The 20,866-nt window shown below is 37.0% G+C and overlaps 2 protein-coding genes and 1 long non-coding RNA gene across 3 annotated transcripts; 2 read left to right on the top strand and 1 right to left on the bottom strand.

Annotated features, from left to right (window-relative positions):
• Positions 1–4,861: 4,861 nt before the first annotated feature.
• Positions 4,862–6,172, bottom strand: LOC119189077. Its single transcript, XM_037437834.1, has 2 exons — positions 5,436–6,172; positions 4,862–5,064 (listed from the first exon to the last, which is right to left on the bottom strand). The coding sequence occupies exons 1-2, from the start codon at positions 5,934–5,936 to the stop codon at positions 5,059–5,061; spliced, it is 507 nt and encodes a 168-aa protein (XP_037293731.1). The 5' UTR covers positions 5,937–6,172; the 3' UTR covers positions 4,862–5,058.
• A 714-nt stretch (positions 6,173–6,886) lies between these two features.
• On the top strand, positions 6,887–7,365 carry LOC119189150. The gene is made up of 2 exons (XR_005112274.1): positions 6,887–7,088; positions 7,235–7,365. It is a non-coding gene; the product is annotated as an uncharacterized LOC119189150 (long non-coding RNA).
• A 543-nt stretch (positions 7,366–7,908) lies between these two features.
• LOC119189073 (lysophosphatidylserine lipase ABHD12-like) lies at positions 7,909–20,866 on the top strand. The gene is made up of 10 exons (XM_037437808.1): positions 7,909–8,240; positions 13,511–13,629; positions 14,369–14,482; positions 15,769–15,909; positions 16,145–16,237; positions 17,502–17,639; positions 18,037–18,191; positions 18,706–18,873; positions 19,232–19,359; positions 19,648–20,866. The coding sequence occupies exons 1-10, from the start codon at positions 8,191–8,193 to the stop codon at positions 19,670–19,672; spliced, it is 1,131 nt and encodes a 376-aa protein (XP_037293705.1). The 5' UTR covers positions 7,909–8,190; the 3' UTR covers positions 19,673–20,866.

The raw sequence follows: 20,866 nt of genomic DNA, 5'->3' as shown, positions 1-20,866 counted from the left end.
AATAAATAATGAAAAAATTGTAAAATAATTTTAAATAAAGCCACTTAGATTAACTAGTCAAGTGTGTGTACATTTAAATTATCAATAACCATGACCTCCGAGTGAGATAAAAAGGTCATAATTACGTATCATACGATTGGGTCCACAATTATTTATCAAAACCAATTGAAAATCACAATAATTAATGAACAAAATAATCTGTATAATAAATTATAGTTTTCCCTTTGCTTAAAATATATTTTTATAGCTTAGACTGGTAATTGGGCAAACAAGAAACATGTAAGAGATCTTGAACTGCAATGCATCTAATATTTGAAGAAAAATAGATTCTATTTATGTTCGATATCAAAGAATCCATTTCGCTCCACCTGAATAGCGGTTGTACTTGTGACCCAAATTATTAATTAGCTAACAAAATAAAGTTTGGTGATTCATCACACAAGAGCTGACAAATACGCTATATTGGTCTCATAGATGATCGGACAGATGAAGATTCAAATATTATTTTTCGTGTAAAGTTGGGTGTTGCTTAAATTCCAATATTACATAGAAATTCTAATAGAAATGAGGAATATATTCGATGAAGAAGTTATAATACAAACAAAATGAATTACATATCACTATCAACAATATTACTTATATTATTATACTCCATTACGTCTGGTGTAGATATTTATCACACAATTCATCTTATAGTTCAGTATCTATTTTATGTAAGCTACAGATGCTACTTTAGCAAACGTATTTAAATTTAATATATTTTATAGTGACGCGATGAAAAATAACCATCACATTTTTTGTGTAGTGCTTAGTATTTTTACGTGTTGTTACGCAAAATATCGATCAATATCACAGTAAAATCTTTTAAAGATATTGACATAAAACCATTAGGTGATGATAATAAAGTTATTACTCAAAATGAGGTTGATTTATTTGGCATAAGTGACGACAAATTAAAGCGGGGAGTGCGTATACAGCTCGGTAGAACACCTGAGGAAATATTTTTGAAAAACCCCACGCCTTACGGTGATCTATACACTAAATTTAAATGGCAGGAGGTGAAAAGAAATTTAAGAGTAAAATCTGCAAAAGTTACAGAATTTTCAAAAGAGAATACCATTTTAAAAACAAATGTTTTTATAAACAACGCAAGTGAAGCAATAAAGGCTAATGCAAAATTATATAAAAAAATTGAAAATACAGTTTATTCTTTGTGGTCTGCAGAAGGTTTGCCTGTGGATGATATTTTATATAATTTAAATATTACCTTTGATAATGGAATTTTGAAATATGAAAACAAATGGAGGAACAATACATTCAGGAATCTATATTCTTCATTAGGAGTATCTAGAAGAGGCGAAGTCACTATTGCTCCAGGAAAAGAAATCGTAATGGAATTAACAGCTTTTAAAATTGTTGCAGTACTTGAAATAACCTATGAAGCTCGTTTAATTGGACAATTGATAGCGAATTACGCAAGAGTGTATGGAAAATATCATTATTGGGCTCCATCTATTAATAGTATAATGGAAAGAGTAAATTTGAAAAATAAAATACATACTAGAGAAGTTATCGAAATAAGATCTTATATAAATCCAGTTCTAAATGTATTTGACAAAATCACTGGTGAATCCGTGCCGGTTACGCAAAATCTAACCAAAGCTTCTGTAAAAAAAGAGAAGAAAAAATGGAGGAGAACTTGAAATAATATATGCCATCGTATAATAAAAGTTTAAATATAATAATTCTAAACATATTTCGCTATGTTTGTGAATGTCTTTTTATGTACTATGTACTTTTACAATATCATTCTGTACCCAGTAAATATATATTTTTTTATTTTTATGCAGTCATATAATATTGATTTACTTTAATGGGTAAGGCTCATATTTTTAGCGCATTTTGTAAAATGTTTGTGTCCGAAGAGTTAGACTCCAAAAAAAAATAAAAAAAATATAATAAATCTACTTTTTATAAGAATGAAATATAGTACGTACAATTTTTTATTATGTCAAATTTTTTCATAATCATATTTCTAGTATTTATTTTTCCACATTAAAATAAAAAAAGTTCGACTTTTTCATTCCATACTGTAATGTCTTTTGGAGCGTAAAGAAACACAGCTAATAGTTGTTAGCATGGTTTATTTTCCACTGACGTATCCAATGTAATTCTTACAACCTCTGCCCATAGTGCCATAATACTCCGCATAGTTTGCATACACTACATCTCTCCCGACTTAATTTAATCTTAACGGTCTACTCCCTATAACTAACAATTTTCTCTAATCTACATTTCCGCAATGGTCGTGACTGGGATAGTACAGGCGTAGTGGGCGGCGTACTAAACTTTTCATCTTGTGTTTGATGTTCATTTGCACTCGAAATGTTCGGCGATGATATGCCAACGCCGAGCTGCCGCCCTATAGATGGCGATATTGGAGAGCCCGTTACAACTGAACGTTCTTGAACTGGGGTCGCCTCATTCTCACGACTTGAACCCATTATATTAGGTCTGGACTCCCTAGAACTCGTGGGGATAACAAGCGACCCACACCTCGGCTTAAGCTGATCGATGTGTCTATGTATTACTTTACTATTCTTGTCTAAGACCTTGAAGTCCCTTACACCCGTAGCCTTAGCCACAGTACCAGGAGCCCACTTCTCCGTCATCGAATGCTGCCGGTACCAGATTCTCTCCCCAACTTTTAAACTTCTATTTTCACCCCGAGCGTCGTTAGTTTGACGTTGTTGCGCTCGATGCACATTATTTTCTCGGTCTGGCTTAATAATATCTAACGGAGTTCGCAACCTTCTATTCATTAATAATACCGCTGGACTTTCTTTTGTGGTAGAATGTTCGATGTTTCGATAATGTAATAAGAATGTATTTAAGATCTGATCCACATTTTTACGTTCTAAAACCGCCTTTTTTATTACTTTCTTTAAGGTTCTCACTGCATTTTCTGCCGCCCCGTTAGATGAAGGATGATACGGAGCTGTAAATATGTGCTCCGTACCATTCCGCCTAACAAAATTTGCGAACTCACCACTAGTAAATGGAGGCCCGTTATCTGTTACTATTTGTTTAGGAATACCGAACCTGCTCCATAATTCATGTAGTTTCGCAATAGTGCTACCCGCCGCCGTACTCGGTACACTAAATACTTCTAGCCATTTAGACATAGCGTCAACAACAACCAAATATAATTTCCCTGCTATAGGTCCCATATAATCCAGGTGCACTCTTGTCCACGGCCGAGTCGGCCAAGGCCAGGGATGCGGTGTGGCGCGTGGAGGTGCATCCGAGAACGCAGCGCACGTTCCACACGCGCCACAAGCTTGCTCCACCGCCTCGTCAATACCGGGCCACCACACGTAACTGCGAGCCAAGGCTTTCGACTTGACTATCCCCATGTGAGGCTCATGGATTATTTTTAATACCTTTTCGCGGCAACCTACACGTATTACTACTCTATGCCCCACATCACACATCCTAGCTCTTCGTACAATTCGGATTTCCTATTGAAATACGGTCGCAAAGCGGTGATCTCGCAAGCTTCAGGCCAACCATCGCGAATGAAGGTCAATATCCTAGCTAAAATGACATCCTTTGCCGTTTGTATTTTGACCTCTTTGTAATTTAACAATAGCGCCTCTTGTGCAAAATGCAAAAAAGTTTGTTCGGGAATAGTGTCCTTGTAACATTGGAAATCTTTGGTCACTTCCGGTAACCTTGATAGGCCATCCGCGCAATTTTCAGAAGTTTTGATATACTCTATCTCATAATCATATGCCGAGAGAATTACGGCCCAACGTTGCATCCGGCTAGCGGTCATCGTTGGTATGCCCCTACTAGGACCTAAAATAGACACCAAGGGTTTATGGTCTGTACGCAATATGAACTTCCGTCCGTATAAGTACTGGTGGAACTTTTTTACCGTAAAAATTATGGATAAAGCCTCGCGATGTATCTGCGAGTAATTCTTTTCAGCTGCGGTCAGTGTACGGGATGCGTAAGCGACCGGCCGTTCGCCGCCAGCGCTTGGCTGCGCTAAACCCCCCCCGATTCCGTGCGGGCTTGCGTCACACGTTACGATCAAGGGTTTATCGGGATCATAATGTGCCAATACTTCCGCCCCGGTCAATTTCTTTTTTATTCCGTTGAAAGCTTGTTCGCTTTCAATATCCCAGTGCCATACTATACCCTTTTTAATAATCTATGCAATGGAGTTAACAATGAACTAAAATTCCTAATGAATTTAGCATAGAAATTAACCATTCCCAAAAATGATCGGAGTTCACTAACATTTTGTGGTCGATGTAGCTTTAATATAGCATCGATTTTTGAACTATCGGCCTTAATACCATCCTTTGATACGACAAATCCTAAATACGTAACCTCTTGTGCAAGGAAAACACATTTATTCTTCCTGAATTTTAACCCGTGGCTGCATAAGCGCTTGAAAACTTCTTCGAGGGCAGCTAAATGCTCGGTCCGTGTTTTCCCACCAATAATAACGTCGTCCAAGAATACCTGTACATTCGGTATACCTTGCAACAAATTAGTCATAATACGTTGGAACACTCCTACGCTTGATGCCAACCCGAAAACTAGCCTATTGTAACAGAATAATCCTCGGTGAGTATTAATTACGGTATATTTTCGAGACTCATCTAGTTCTACTTGATTATATGCATGTGATAAATCTATTTTACTATAGAATTGCGACCCGTTTAAACCTACTAAAACGTCCTCAATCCTTGGTAGAGGGTAACGATCGATCAGCAAAACCGGGTTCAGGGTCGCTTTGTAATCAGCACAAATCCTCAAGGTACCGTCAGCCTTAAAACAGGCACCAGAGGAGAGGCCCAGTCGGAGCATTCGATGGGCTCGATGACGCCGTCGCGTAGCATACGGTCCAACTCCGCGTCGACGCGCTCGCGCAGTGCATACGGCAGCGGCCGCGCACGATGATATATCGGCGCCGCCCCCTCTCGCACCCGCAACGTCGCCCTTCCGCCCGTGTACCGTCCCAGCCCGTCACTAAATACTTCTTTATATCTGTCGAGAATGCAACATATTTCTTTATTAACATGAATATTACTATTTCCCTGTATCCGATTACAACTAAACAGAGGAATGCTTATCTGTAATTCTGCTAACCATTGTCTACCTAATAACGACGTCATGCCACCGTCAATAATAAATAATTCGAGCCGCTTATTGACATTATTAAAATTTACATCTGGTGTTATAACGCCCAAAGGCTTAATTTTAGAACCGTCATAAAATCTTAATATTGTATTATCATTCTCGATGGGTAAATGAGTGAAAAGTCTGTCATACGTCTTTTTACTTATGCATGATATGGCGGTACCTGTGTCAATTTCCATATTAACTTTAGTACCTTCAATACATATTGGTAAACTTACTGCCTTATAATTATTTAACGCTAAGAGATTTAATTGCTCCTCGATGTTTCCATCCTCCTCTCTGTTACTGTTGTGAATGACGTCATATTCGTTGTCCGAAAACTCTCCAGCTTCCGCTCCTCCAAAGTAGGTGCACTCCTGCGACATTTGGGCCGAATCCGCATTTTCCGCGGGGCACATCCGTCGCAAATGACCAACTCGGTGGCACTTGCTGCAAGTGAAGTTCCGGAATCGACAAACGGTGAAGGAATGGGACGTCCTTCCGCATGCCGTACATTTCCCGTACTGACGAACAGACGCCCTCGGCTCTCCGTACTGGCGAACAGACGCCCTCGGCTCTCCGTACTGACGAACCGACGTACTCGGCTCTGCTGCTAACGCACCTGCTCCTGCGCTGCCGGCGCTTTCCCCCGCAGCTCTGGTCCGCATGCTTGGTGTACTGTATGATCCTCCTCTGCGCGCCCAACCTTTACTGCTCGTGTTTTGTTTCATCGCATGCATCGCCTCTGCCCCATTGGTTGATTCCACGATTGCTGCATCCCGTTCCGCCGCCTCCAAGGATTGTACTAATTTAACCGCCTCAGCGAATGTTATTGTATCCTCCTCCGCAAAAAGCCTTTGCCGAATGACGTCAATATTAAGACCACATATGAATTGATCGCGCAAATTTTCATTCAATTTTTCTTTAAATTTGCAATCCCGCGATAGTTTCTTTAATTCCGCAACAAAAGTGGCTATGTCTTTTCCCGATCCTTGACGTCTTTGTCGGAATCGGTATCTTTCCGCCAACGAAGATGGCGTCGGCTGTAAATGCTGACGTAACAGTTCGCATACATGGGCGTATTGTAATTCAGACGGCTTACTCGGACTGGCGAGATTTACGAGTAGTTCATACGCCTCGTCTCCCATCGTAGCAATCAAAGTTGGTAATTTCAAATCGTCCGTTACTTTGTTGACTTTAAAATACATGTTCAATCTGTCTATATAAGAACTCCATACCCCTGACCGCACGTCAAACTCCCGTACTTTACCGATCGACATCGTTTAAATAGTACTATTGACACTATTTGCGCACAAGATATAATTGTCTACTAATTATTATTATAATTATTTTAATCCTCGTCGCCACTGTAATGTCTTTTGGAGCGTAAAGAAACACAGCTAATAGTTGTTAGCATGGTTTATTTTCCACTGACGTATCCAATGTAATTCTTACAACCTCTGCCCATAGTGCCATAATACTCCGCATAGTTTGCATACACTACACATACATTTTGTTGGTGTCTGCATACGCCCACTCCACACAAATCATTACACATATAATTTTTTATCATTATGACTTTTTATTTTTCGTATATATCTTATTCTATAGGATATTAACTACGAAAAAAAACGACAACAACTACAATTAATCACCCCGTATTGTTTATATTAACAACTTAAGAGGTGTCCCAAATGTTATTCTCTTCTAACACGTCAGTTGTGTAACGCGATATTTCCTGGTCTTGTTTATAATCTACCATAAAGAATTAATTTATTTGAAGTGACAATACTAGCTCATCGTACTTGACACATTCCTGAACAATTCCGCCATCTTTTTTTCGTGTTAGTTGGAAGAACGTGTTGGAGCAGACTGTTTGTCGTTAAGAAAAGGTAAGATTTATTCCTTGGAATTATCATTAATTAAATAGTTGTCCTGATTTTTTGTTTTAAATCATACAAAACAATCATTTCTTTGTTGAACTATGACAGTTTTTGAAGGCTATATTTATTACTTTACATGTTATGATTTTTTTTAGGTTAGTTCGTGTTGTAAATTGCATCCGTTGTGCGACAGAGTGACACAAATTGTGCGACGTATTACAACGGAAATTATAAAGGAAAGTGTAGATTGTAATATTTTAGAACAATTAAATTTTTGATCACTACACAAACTGTATTTATTTTTCCACAACATTTATAAAACATCATTTAAAAATAAGTCAGCTGAATCTGAAAATAAACAACTTAATAATACGTCATATATAATAAAAATATATACAAAAATCATGTTTTTAATTTAATATTATTATTTATTTTATCAATTTATTACACACAAAATAATTCGAAAACTAAATATACACACTAAATACAAACATACATAAAAAATGAAATATATATACCACTCACTTATTTAAAATGCAAAATAAGCTCTGTCAGTGTTATTGTGTATAAAGGTTTACAAATTCTGTTGTAACTCATTATTTCAGTTGTGACACCTTCTGTTGTGATCTCCTGTATGCGATAGCGCTAAAAATATGAGCCTTACCCTAATATTATTCAATGTTGTGATTCAAAGTATAGTTTCTAATCGATAGTTAAAAAAAAACCAAAACCTAAAATCAATCACAGGATCATAATCGATTACCGGTATTTATTAAACGCACAACCCTATTTCATGACAAATCTTAAATGGAAATGTCAGAAAACATCATTTGTTAATGACAAGTCCGACTTCAGTTTTAAATGTCGTCAAAAGTTCGAAGGTTTGGTTAATAATTTGCGTAATAAATAATTAGTTTTAATCCAGCTAGATTATAACTGATAAGATTTGTGTTATTGACAAAGGAAACCAGTAGTTCGCATCGTAACTGTTCATACATAACCATAATTATTTCCATTATTTTATACGCATGTTTTGTGATTTTTGAAGTTGTTTTTTTTTTTAATTATTATTTGTTCCCTGTTTTTACCCCTTCGCAAATTTGAAAGAAACATGTTTGATATCTACGGAGTTTGTATTTTGGTGCCCCTTTACACTATTGGGTAAGTTTATAATTTATATCTTATTTTGCTTTACGGACTTTATTTTATTATGTGTTTTAATCACTTTTCACTATTTGCCATTATTACATAAATCGATTCACGATAATTTAACTTTAAAATATCGTATACACAAGTTGGTATGTGTGTTTAAAAATATATTTATATTTCTATTTTCGGTATAATAGAAAAACAAATATTTATTTTTCATATTAGAAAAAAGATTTCATATCTTTACTATGTTTCTAATAACAATCATTCAATACTTATTAAATTCAACTTCCTCTTTATTTTCTATAATCAGAAATGATTTTTCTAAATGCAACCAAACATTTTTTTATATAATATAAAATATGACAAGGATTTAAGAAAACAGTATTAAAGTTTATTTTAGATTATTTGGAAAACTACCGCAAAAACGCAACAATCATAGATTAAAAACAATTAAACCACACATGCACAACAGTTTCCAGATTCCAATATCGTATAAACATAATAAAGGTGGCGAATCCTATATCGCCAAAAGGGTAGGCAGGGACACAACCCGTCCACCCACATTTTGCTGCATCCTATGACTATATACATCCTATTTGACTAAGTACTCCATAATTACACATTCCAGGCACAAAATCATGGATACTCACTCATGCTACTATTTAATCCACAATTTTGATTTCCTATTACCAGTAAATCCTTGCAGTCAGATTTAAACATAGACTGAAATATCAGAAGCACTTTGCTGTACAAAATATCTGCTGTATTATGTATGCTCTAGAGTCCACAATCAATTTAGCATATGTTTTGATACACCTTTCACTGCTTTCAACTATAACTTTCACTTAACTGGTTTTTATTTTATTTTAATTTAAGCAACTTTGATGATTGTGGTAAAAGTAATAAACAATATTGTGCTCATGCCTTGTCCTTTTGAAGTCTTTTGCCAGGATAATATTACTATATTTGAAATAATATGAATATAATGCTTCTTTATATTCATATTGATTGTTGTAAAGTAATCGACTTAAACAATTTTTTTTTTATATTTTTAACTGGGTTAATAAAACAAGAAAAAGTGCTGATTTTAAATATATATGAAATTTAGTGTCGTAAAAAGTGACGCTTAAAACAATTAGCCAGATGACTACACAACTCATCATTTACACAACTTTGACTACTGAGACATACAGTACATTACACATATAAATTATTTCCCGCGTGGCGGCCGTATTATCCAGATTTTGATCCGCCTCCAAAAAATTCAAGATTTGGGACTGATTATTTCATGTGTCATTACTTTGTAAAAGCTTAATAATAGGTTTTGCTGTTGCCTTTTCCTCATGAAAGACCTTACCCTAAATTCAATTTCCCATTTACTACTTTGGAGTATAAAGTAGCCTACACCTTTATTTGAGATATGGCACATCCACAAAATGTTATCCAAATAAATAAATGCATTCAGAAGTTTCCATGTTACAAACATCCAAAGACCTTCAAAGACTTTTGCATCTATGTAGAAGTAAAGTAGGTGTACATCAGAGCGGTATTAATGGAATCCCCAGATTACACCTAAGCAACTCCTCTAAAATTACTCTGCATATCTGCTCTAGTGTTAGTGTTCGGGATATGTACTAAAGCCTATACAGTTTAAGGTTACTAATTATAGTTTTTAAGTAAGAACTTGATCTATTAGTTTAATATAATATCGTCCTCATGAGTGAGGATCGTGACGCGTTTTCTTTTTATCTGCCCATATCTGCCACTCCAAGCTGATTACTTTGATCTATCTCATGTTTGTTATATTAATTTTATCTCTAACTAGCTTTTGGTCGCGGCTCCGCCCACGTGACATAGATATTCCGGGATTAATGTCCCGCTTTCACCCTGGATAAAAGTAGTCTATAGCCTTCAGGAGTAATGTAGCTTCCTATTAGTGAAAAAAATTGCCACTCATTTAGTAGTTCTTGAACTTAGTATGTTCAAACAAACAAAAATAAGCTTTTACCTTTATATATATATTAGAATAGATTTAAAATGACCATCATTATTTAATGGATTTAAATGTAATTTAGTAATACCATTTATTCTTATAAATTGTTTTGACGTATCAGTTCAACTATTTCCTACATGATAAATTAAGTATATTATTTATGTTAAAAATACTTTTAGTTTAAGGCCTATATAACGACATTTTTAAAAAAGTCATTAATGCGTTTCTAACGCTTTTAAAAGCGTTTTATTTTCACTTGATATACACCTGTTTTTCGAACCAACAACACCAATAAGAACTGTGTATGTGCCATAAAGGCCAAAAGTGAATTAGTAAAATGCTGATAAACATAAAAATGTAGGTTTATGAGACCTTGTTACATTTATAATTACAGATAATCATATTCATTATCTGACTAATTTAATAGTATGTTTTATTGTGCTGAATAGAAGAATATCCAATTAGTACAGTCGGCAACAAAGTTCAAAACTTGAAATCGCCTTTAGTTTATACTTTAGTGTTATTTAAATTGTTTTTTTGTTTGTTGACTGGAATTAATTATGAAATAATCAACTTAAATCTTTACAATTATTCGTCACGAAGAATTCGTAATATCATGTATGAGTCAACTAAGAAAATCTATGAAATGGAGTCATCAACTCAAAATGGTCGTTGTACATTGTCCCATTACCCGAACACACATAAATAGTTACTAATATTTGTAAGTGTAAATTGTTTTTTTTTTCTTCATAAAACCAGTTTCTGAGTGAAAAATAAGTACTTGGTCGATACGTCATTCGGTTATAGAATACAAGTAGTATAAACAATAACAATATTCCGATGTCTATTGAAAATGGCGGTTAGTAGAGTAATTTAAAGTTTTAAATTTAATAAAAAAAATCATAACATAGAAACTTTTTGCCATATCTATATATATAAAAGAAAGTGGTGTTAGTTACATTATTTATAACTCAAGAACGGATGAACCGATTTGGCTGAAAATTGGTGGAGAGGTAGCTTAGAATCAGGAGACGGACATAGGATACCTTTTATCCCGTTCCCACGGGAACGGGACGTGACATAAGACGTGGTATAAGAAAGCAAAATTTGGTATGGAGATAGTATAAGACCCTAAGACCCTGGGAAGGTTATAGGCTACTATCCCGGGAAAATATATAGTGGGACTTTTATCCCGGAAAACTCCTTCACGCAGGCGAAGCCGCGAGCAAAAGCTAGTATAATATAAAAATTGACATAGAATTTCGAAACCCGGATTTAACGGCGCACAAAAATTTGTAACATAATAAAAATTTGGGGATTCCAAATATTAATATATTATATACACATTTCGGTATATTTGGCGTTTAGTTATGATTACCTTTCCAGCATTGTTGTTAACCGCCATACTAATGAGTAATTTAAAAAAAAACAAAATACTTGCTAATTAGACGAAAATTATTTAATTTGTGTATTTATTCATCGTGAGATCATTTATTTGTTGTTTTTTTTATTATATGTTGTAACCGTCTAGTTAACCACCGTTTGATAATTAAACTAAGGTATAAATCTAATACATTGCACTGCACTGAATGCCTTGTTGGCATGCTTTACGGTACGGCAGCAGTGCTGGGGTCTCGGTTTCGATCCCCAGGTCGGGCGTGATATTGGGTTTTTCTATTCAGTATTAAAGCGGCGATAGCCTAGTTGGTTGTAGAACGGACTGTCGAGACGAAAGTCCGCAGGTTCAAATCCCAAGGGCACATACGTATGACTTTCCTAAAAAAAAAATATGTGTGTATCCTTTGTGACTTATCGCTTGCTTTAACGATGAAGGAAAACATCGTGAGGAAACCTGCATACCAGAGAAGTTCTCTATAGGAATTTTGAGGGTGTGTGAAGTCTACCAATCCGCACTAGGCCAGCGGTGGACTAAGGCCTAATCCCTCTCAGTAGTAGAGAAGGCCCGTGCTCAACAGTGGGACAGTATATAATACAGAGCTGAAATTATTATTATTATTATTACTCAGTATCAGCCCGGAGTATGCTGCCTGTGCCCGATATAGCAATAGGCTCCCTATCACATCGGTGCACTAGTGGCACGTATCCCTACCCTCTCGGGGATAAAACACGCGCGTGTTTGCGTGTGTGTGTGTGTAAATGTTTATTGCTAAAAAATAATAGTGTGGCAAAACTTACACACTTACTGAATCCATGACTGATTATAATAAAGTATCCAACCGATAGCTACGCGTTAATGGTAAAAATAAACCTATCAAAATAAATAGTATGTAAGCGTGTCAAAGAAAGTTTATACTGAACTAGCGACCCGTCCCGGCTTCGCACGGGTGCAATATTTCTCCACTATTTAATGGATGTTATTATACATGTAAACCTTCCTCTTGAATCACTCTATCTATTAAAAAAAACCGCATCATAATCCGTTGCGTAGTTTTAAAGATTTAAGCACACATATGGACAGAGAAAGCGACTTTGTTTTATACTATGTGGTGATGGCCCATTTTCGCCATAGATGTTTTATAGGAACACAGCAAAGTGCCTACACTGCACCTGATGATAAGTGGAGTAGGAATTGAACGTCGACTGACGAGAGATGATTACCTCTCGACAGTTGACACAATTATGTCGGCCTGTTGGAACCGGATATACACAGGCTGAGTCCGGAACGCGGCACACTTACGTGGGCCACTATGGCGGGTACGCCTTATGTATGGTGGTCGTTATCCGGGTGGATATAAAACGTATCCTACCACCAGCAAAACAGATCCGATGGAAGCTGGTTTTTTATAGGAGTCAGCCAATAATGCTTAGTAGGTAATGGCGTAGTTTTAGCGCGCGCGGTGCGACTGACCTTCTGGCGTCATTCTGCTCAGTATCAGCCTGGACTTTGGAAATGCATAAAACCCGTCATAGTGATGTAAGTGTGTCGCGTTTCGCGATCAACCTGTTGCTTTATCTGTATAAATCTTGTTTCAAACAGGCCGCCATAATTGTGTCGACCGGCGAGGGATAATCATCATCGTCTGGACTTTATTCCACTTACTAGTAGAGGCATTTAAAAGTGCCCGATTTGTTTAGCTCACCCCTTAAAACATCACTGATCGTGAACGGAACAAACATTGCGAATAGAAGACCATTGACCATTACCTATGAAAAAAAGCGTGATGCAATGTTGGCTAAAAGTGCGTGTATTAGCTAGATCTCTGCCTTCCCTTTCGGGGATGATAATTGTGAATGTATGTATGTAAAGCCTCTCCCTTCATTCCAGGTTCCTGGCTCTTGGCGCGTCGATAACGTCGGGCATCTTCGTGTTCCACGTCGCAGTGGTGCCACTCATATTTAAATATTCCGCGACTTTCAGAAGGAATCTAGTCTTTGCTAATTTTGGTATGTGCTATTTTATACATTGTTATTGTATGTATTGTTTTTTTTTAGGGGAACTGCCGTGGTTATCACCGGGGGTATCCTGCTAACGGTGTACAAGCGATCCCCCGGCTTAGCAACCACGGCAGCCCCATGAGTTGGTGGGCCCTACCGCTATCACTGGAGGCTTGGTAGCCTGCAGCTAGACGGTCTAGGGCCCAGGAAAAAGAAGGGAGGGGATAGAGAGAAGGAAGAGAAGAGGAAGAAGCGGGAGTTATTAGGATGGTTGGAAGGAAGGGACGGCAAATGTCCGCGAACTCTTAGATAGACCTCACTGTGAATTTAGCAACAATGAGATATACACACGAGCTGTGTGCCTAAGGTCGCGGCAAATGTGCCCCCGTGCATGGGCGTGCATTTGGTGTGGAGACCAAGTGCACAAGAATCGTTTCGGCGGGGGGGGGGGGGGGGGTGTCTGTGTATGTATCGTTCTATATTGAATCCAAAGTCGAAAAGTGGAGGTATACATCGTTTTTGTTAATTCGAATTTATTGTAATGAAATTTAGGGCACACTGAGCCTTAACGGCATAAGTTAGTTTAAAACCTAATTCTAAGCGGAAAAACCCGCGAGAACAAAGCATAAACTAGTAAGTAATGTCCAAACTCCTGCGAACATAACCATTCTGGTAAATATAAACTCCGATTAAATGTAACCTTATGTTATGTCATTATTTGAGAGCTGTTTTGATCTTGTATTTCCAGTGCAATGGCCCTTAAACATAGACTTCGAGGACCCGTCCGCGAGCGGCATAGAAGGCGCAAGAAATCTCAACATAGAGTACCAGTCCAAAGTTGACAACTGTTCAGTTAAGATCGGTGAGTGTGCCTTTCATTAATCAGAAAGAAAATGAATAAGCAGTCTCCATAAGTATCCATTGACTAGCGACCCGCCCCGGCTTCGCACGGGTCTAATGCTGACTATTTAATGGATGTTATTATTATACACATAAACCTTCCTCTTGAATCACTCTATCTATTAAAAAAAACCGCATCAAAATCCGTTGCGTAGTTTTAAAGATTTAAGCATACATAGATAAGGACAGGGAAAGCGACTTTGTTTTATACTATGTAGTGATAAATGAATAAGTGGGTGCCCCATTAACATCTACGATGTCTAACCGACGGTTGGCAAGCTAAGTGACTTAAGCGACATTTTGTATAGAAAAGTTGATATTGCAAAAACGGAGTTTGCTGGTGGTAGGATATATTTTATAACCGCCCGGATAGCTACCACCCGTCCGGATAAAACCAGCCATAATGGCCCACGTAAGAATGTCGCTATTCGGGATCAGCCTGTGTATTCCGGTTCTAAGAGGCCGGCATAATTGTACCGACTGCCGAGGGGTAATCAACTCTCGTCAGTCGCCAATCTATTGGACCCCACTTCACTTACCATCAGGTGTAGTGGGTGGCTTCGCCGTGGACGTATAAAAAAAGGAGAAAATGTGCTGATTCAAATATGTGTAAAACTCAATGTCGCTTATGTTCAATAAGCCTGCTAAGTGTCGATTAAATATGTTTTTCTTGACCAGCGGTAAGGTGAAGACGGAATCTGAAACTATATTATTGCACAAAGCTGAAGTTCCTTTATTATTTGAAATCGCAAATTTTCGGAATTATTGGTGCGATTTTTCACTAATAGAAAACTTACATGATATATTTCTCAAAATAAATGCACTTAACGAAATAGATTTTTGTGTTCTATCTGTTTTATATGTGCGTTTTTAAAAAAATACAATTCTTTATTCATCACGTAGGCGAACATAGTTGCACTTATGATAAGTCAAGGTACATGAGAATATTGAATTATTACTCCAATTATGTCGCTTATATAACTAAAGACTTTATATTGGACATAAAATAAATTAAAGAATACAAAGTAAACAAAGAAGCCAGCTCGGGCTGGCAGGAAAGAACTCATTTGTTCAATATATTATTGGATAAACCGAATGTATTGAGACAAACAAAAAAAAAAGCCAAGTGAGATAAAAAAAGGCTAAAATTTCCTTACGTATATTTATTTTGGGAAATACATTTTTTTCCCTGGAAAGACAGCAAAAACTAGTAAAACATTTTCATGGAGTTATTTCCTCTTATTTCAGGTCTGTGGCACATACTACCAAAATCAGTGTACGAAAGGTTAAAAGGAAACTTCGAGAAGAATCAAGACAAAGAGGAACTAAACAGGATATTAGACCAGGAACTAGCGAACTCCAAGACGCCCATAATGTTATATTGTCACGGTATTTGATTTTCTTAATTATTCTATATGTAATAGCAAATGTTACTGATTTTTTAAAGGAAGCTACGAATACTCTAATAAAATTGGTTAAGTAATAAGACAGTAATAAATATTTCAAATAATGCAATGTGCAAAAGCGGTCGCGTAGTGGCGATATCACTCCATCTCTTTCTTTCTTTTGCACGTAATTCCCTATGACGTCACTTGCGCGTATTCTGTATTTTGATATGTTACAGGTAACTCGAATTCTCGTGCGGCCGAACATAGAATACAGTTGTATAAATTCTTTCAGCAAATGGATTTTCACACGATAGCATTCGATTATAGAGGTAAGTGACAATATGATAGGATTTTAAGTGATATTAAATTTGTTTACTTCGTATCAATCCGGAATTTGAGCTCGATATGGCGATAGGCTCGCCACCTATCACATCATGGGACGGAATACACACGGCGTAAAGCGGGTGCACCTGTCGCGCCTTTGCCTATCCCTTCGGGGATAAAAGGTGTGAGTGTGTGTAATTTCTATATAGTTAATGAAGTAAGCAACAAGCCTCTCAAATGAAAATCATTTTTAAATTATTTGCGTCAAGGTGTAAAATGCCTTTCAAGATATAAAAATCTTTTAATAATTGTAGTAGTCCAAAGCACCACTTATACGACGCCAGCGCTATCTAATAATAATATCAGCCCTGTATTATATACTTGCCCACTGCTGAGCACGGGCCTCCTCTACTTCTGAGAGGGATTTGGCCTTAGTCCACCACGCTGGCCTAGTGCGGATTGGTAGACTTCACACACCTTCGAAACTCCTATAAAGAAACTATCTCCGATGTGCAGGTTTCCTCACGATGTTTTCCTTCACCGTTAAAGCGAACGATAAATTCACAAAGAATACACACATGATTTTTTAGAAAAGCCAGAGGTGTGTGCCGTTGGGATTTGTACCTGCGGACATTCGTCTCGGCAGACCGTTCTACTACCAACTAGGCTATCGTCGCTCGAGCGACGATACCAGCGCTATCTACAGTTTTAGAAAACGGAACTACCCAACTTGAAATAACATATCGCAGAAATATATTTGTTTTTTGTTTGCGTAACCGCCCCCGTTGTAGTAGCACAATTAATGCATACACAGGCCATCTCAACATCAATGGAACTTCAAGATCGATGCATTGACATAATTCTAGTGATAACGCACAGCAATCACGCTAGATGGCGACAGATGATTCTGACTCGCGATGGTAGAATTTGCTCGACGCGCAACATATATACCATCATATCAGGAACCGTCATAGGGGCCGCGGCCGGTCACAAGCAACACCTGCCTGACTGGAGATCTTCTCCTTCCATAAAGGAATGTAACCATCTGTTCCTCTACAATGGCAACCTTTACCCCCCTAAACCAATAAGGTTAATAATAATCTCTCTCTTCAGTCGGCCCCTCATTACTGAGGACCGTGATCCCGTCCAAGGTCTTCTCCACGAGGCGCGATCTTCGGCTTGGTGCACCGTTACGCTTAATGGCATATTCAGGGAGTTGGCGACCTGGTCCGACGAAGGTTAATAATAATACAGGGTGTTTATTTGCAGGTTACGGCGATTCCACTAAGATTCGACCCACCGAAAACGGCGTGGTGGAAGATTCCCTGGTGGTGTACGAGTGGCTTCGAACCACGGTGGACAAGGGGGACCGCAAGCCGCCCATATTCGTGTGGGGGCATTCGTTGGGTGAATTCATTTAATACATTTACAGATATTACTAAACTACTTCTAAACTAATGTGAATTAGATAAGGAAAAAATAGTAAAAAAAAATAAGGTGGAGTATAAAAAACATATCGAGGTGTATGAATTTACTGATAGACGTTAGAAAACCAGAATTATTTATTTATTTATTTAACTAGATCCGACAGCGATAGTTCATAATAATATGAATATAAAACCAAATATAAAAATTAGGACCGTGTGTACCATCATTATACGGATACAATGTTATGATAGGCTCGCCCCCTATCACATCATGGAACGGAATACGTACGGCGAAAAGTGGGTGCAATAGTTGCGCCTCTGTTTACCCCTTCGGGTGTAAAAAGCGTGTGTTTTATAATATAATTATTTGTTTATAGGTACAGCGATATCGTCACACCTGCTAGGTAACCTAAAGGAGCTTTCCACGAGCGTTCTAGAACGTTCCACGCCCCTGCCGCTCCCCAACGGGCTCATACTCGAAGCGCCATTCAACAACTTGCCCGATGAAGTTGCGAAACATCCACTATCTAAGGTATGTGTATTGAACAAATGGCCGACTATTATGAACTACCTTAACCGCTACAGATTCTCTCCCATTTTTGAGTATCAATTTTTCGAATAAAAAACACATTCGAATTGAAAACCTCCTTTTTTAAAAGTAGCTTAAGGCGATACCTCAAGGTCCATTTTCATACATTTTGTTTAACCTTTAATCTGGTTTAAAAAAAATTTCGTCATATTAAATTTTAAAGGCCGAAATATCCATGATTATTAATTATTTTTACGTTTTTCTTTCAACTGCGAGAACTAATCACTAACTAGACGTGAATTTAAATTCTTTACTTGCCAATACTTGTTTAGTTACCCAGATTAAAGGTGAAACAAAATGTATGAAAATGGACCTTGAGGTATCGCCTTAAGCCAATTGGGCTGTCAACCATCAATATTATAATTGTCAGGAAACATGATGCAAACAAAACATCATGCCATTATACATAATAATCGCCACAACCGATTTGAATAATCGATTCTAAATCGATTCTCAGCTGGTGACGTGGCTGCCGTACTACGAGAGTACGTTCGTGGCGCCGTTCCGCAGCGACCGCGGCCAGCGCTTCATGTCGGACGCACACTTGTCGCGCGCCCCGGCGCTGCCCGTGCTCATACTGCACGCCAAGGATGACGTCATCGTGCCCTTCGTCGTTGGCCTTAAGGTATATGTTTGTACTACTTTATTTATAGTCAATATTGGTGGTAGGCCTCTCATATGTGAGAGTCCGCATGGGTAGGTACCACTGTATTTTTGCCGCCAAGTAGCAAAGTGTAGTCACTGTTGTGTTCCGGTTTGGAGGACATTGTAGCCAGTGTAACTGGGCATAAGACTTAACATCTCATGTCACAGGATGGCGAGCGCAGTGGAATACCAAACAATACTTCTTAATTCAAGGTGTTGGGTGGTTTCTAATGTTTTTTTTATGCGCTATAATATCTCCTGCATGGCTGATCTCTGTTGAGATTGGCGCCATGGCCGAAATTAGGCTAGGAGGGATTTATATCGACCTCTTGTTCCAGCTGTACAGGTCCGTCCTGGAGTCTAGATCGGAAGGGGGCGCTACGATCAAACTACACGCTTACGATAAGAGCGAAAATCTAGGACACAAATGGATCTGCCACGCTAAGGATCTGTCAGATGTTATTGGGTAAGTGTTTCTTACAAATTAGGGTTGATATTGCATCTTACTTCTTAAAAGGAAACCGCATACGTATCTCCTTAAACATAATACAATAAGTTAATGAAACTTTAGGTGTGAAATAAACAAGAATAAGTTTTGAACTAAATAAATATGATTTTGTAAATATTCTTTTTATTCATAGAAATCGTTTTTATATGCCTTTACACTATACTTGTACCTACCCACACTTACGTATACGAAAAATCTTGCATCCAGAAATTAATTGAAATCTAATTCATATTTTTTCTGTTTCAGAGACTTTGTGCAATGTCATCAATGAATGCATACATCAATAAATAGTAAATCGCTCAGTTATCGAACTGATTAGCTTAAAAGTTCTTTGGAGCTTCTTATAAACAAGTTTCTAGCAGCTACAGACGTGTAATGAACTCCTAAAATATGTGAAGCTATCGATAAATCCATAGAAATTCGAAAGAAATTACCTATAATTGATTCATTCGAATAATCTAATTTAGGAATCAATAGAAATTCGAGACGAATCTTCGATTTAATTGATTCATTCGAATAATCGATAGTATCGATCATCGATTTTAACTATATCGATGATTCACGATGGAAACCTTTATATCAAAAAGTTTTAGGCTGTCTTAACTCATTATCAGGCTCCTATGTCCTACTATAGATAATTTGACTAAAGTATTTTTTTTACAGTTGCTGGAAACTTTGGTTTACAAAAGCACCTTAAAGCCTAGGGAAGCTTTATTAGAAAGTTTCTTGATCTCAAATAGATCACAATTGGGTACATGATATAAACATCATTTAAACGCAACAAAATTACTGTATACTGCCAATGTTTCGGGAATACAACGAATAACTCCATCCTTTATTGACGTCACGCAAGATGGATGAGTGTCAAAAACTATGAATGATTTCAATAAAAGTAATAATAAAATAATGCAATATCTAATGCTGAGAATAACATTACTTATTTATTACACAATAATTGATTCCTGATTAATACTACTGTCAATTTGTCACCAAAAACACTTTATTTCTGACGCAATGTACTCCAATTTTAGTTTTATAGACTAGCTTTTCACCGCGACTTTCTTCGCAACACGCGCTATTTTGCACTGCTTTTTAGGCTTTTAAACACGGCAAAGGGTTCTAAATTGTCATTTTCGACTATTTCGTACAACTAATAACATTTTTTATTGAACAAAACTGTTTTTTATGTTTTAATAGTATTGACAATATTTAATAAATGGCTATTAAGATAGAAATTAAATAAGGTCAATTAAATGACAGTATTTTCTTACTACCTATAATTATTTTTGTGTAAAATCGATTTAAAATTATTCGAATAATCGACTCATTCGATTATCGAATGGAACCAACAATTTACTCAATAGTATATAAAATGGTGATATTCGTAGGCGTAATTATTATTTCTATTTTTTTATTTATTATTATTTATTAAGTTAAAGGGCAATAAAATTTATTTCATTAAGAA

This window comes from Manduca sexta, chromosome 2 (assembly GCF_014839805.1).
Source record: "Manduca sexta isolate Smith_Timp_Sample1 chromosome 2, JHU_Msex_v1.0, whole genome shotgun sequence".
In the NCBI taxonomy this organism is placed as follows: Eukaryota; Metazoa; Arthropoda; class Insecta; order Lepidoptera; family Sphingidae; genus Manduca; species Manduca sexta.
The sequence above is the reverse complement of the archived record's forward strand: the minus strand, read 5'-3'. Positions and strand labels throughout refer to the sequence as shown.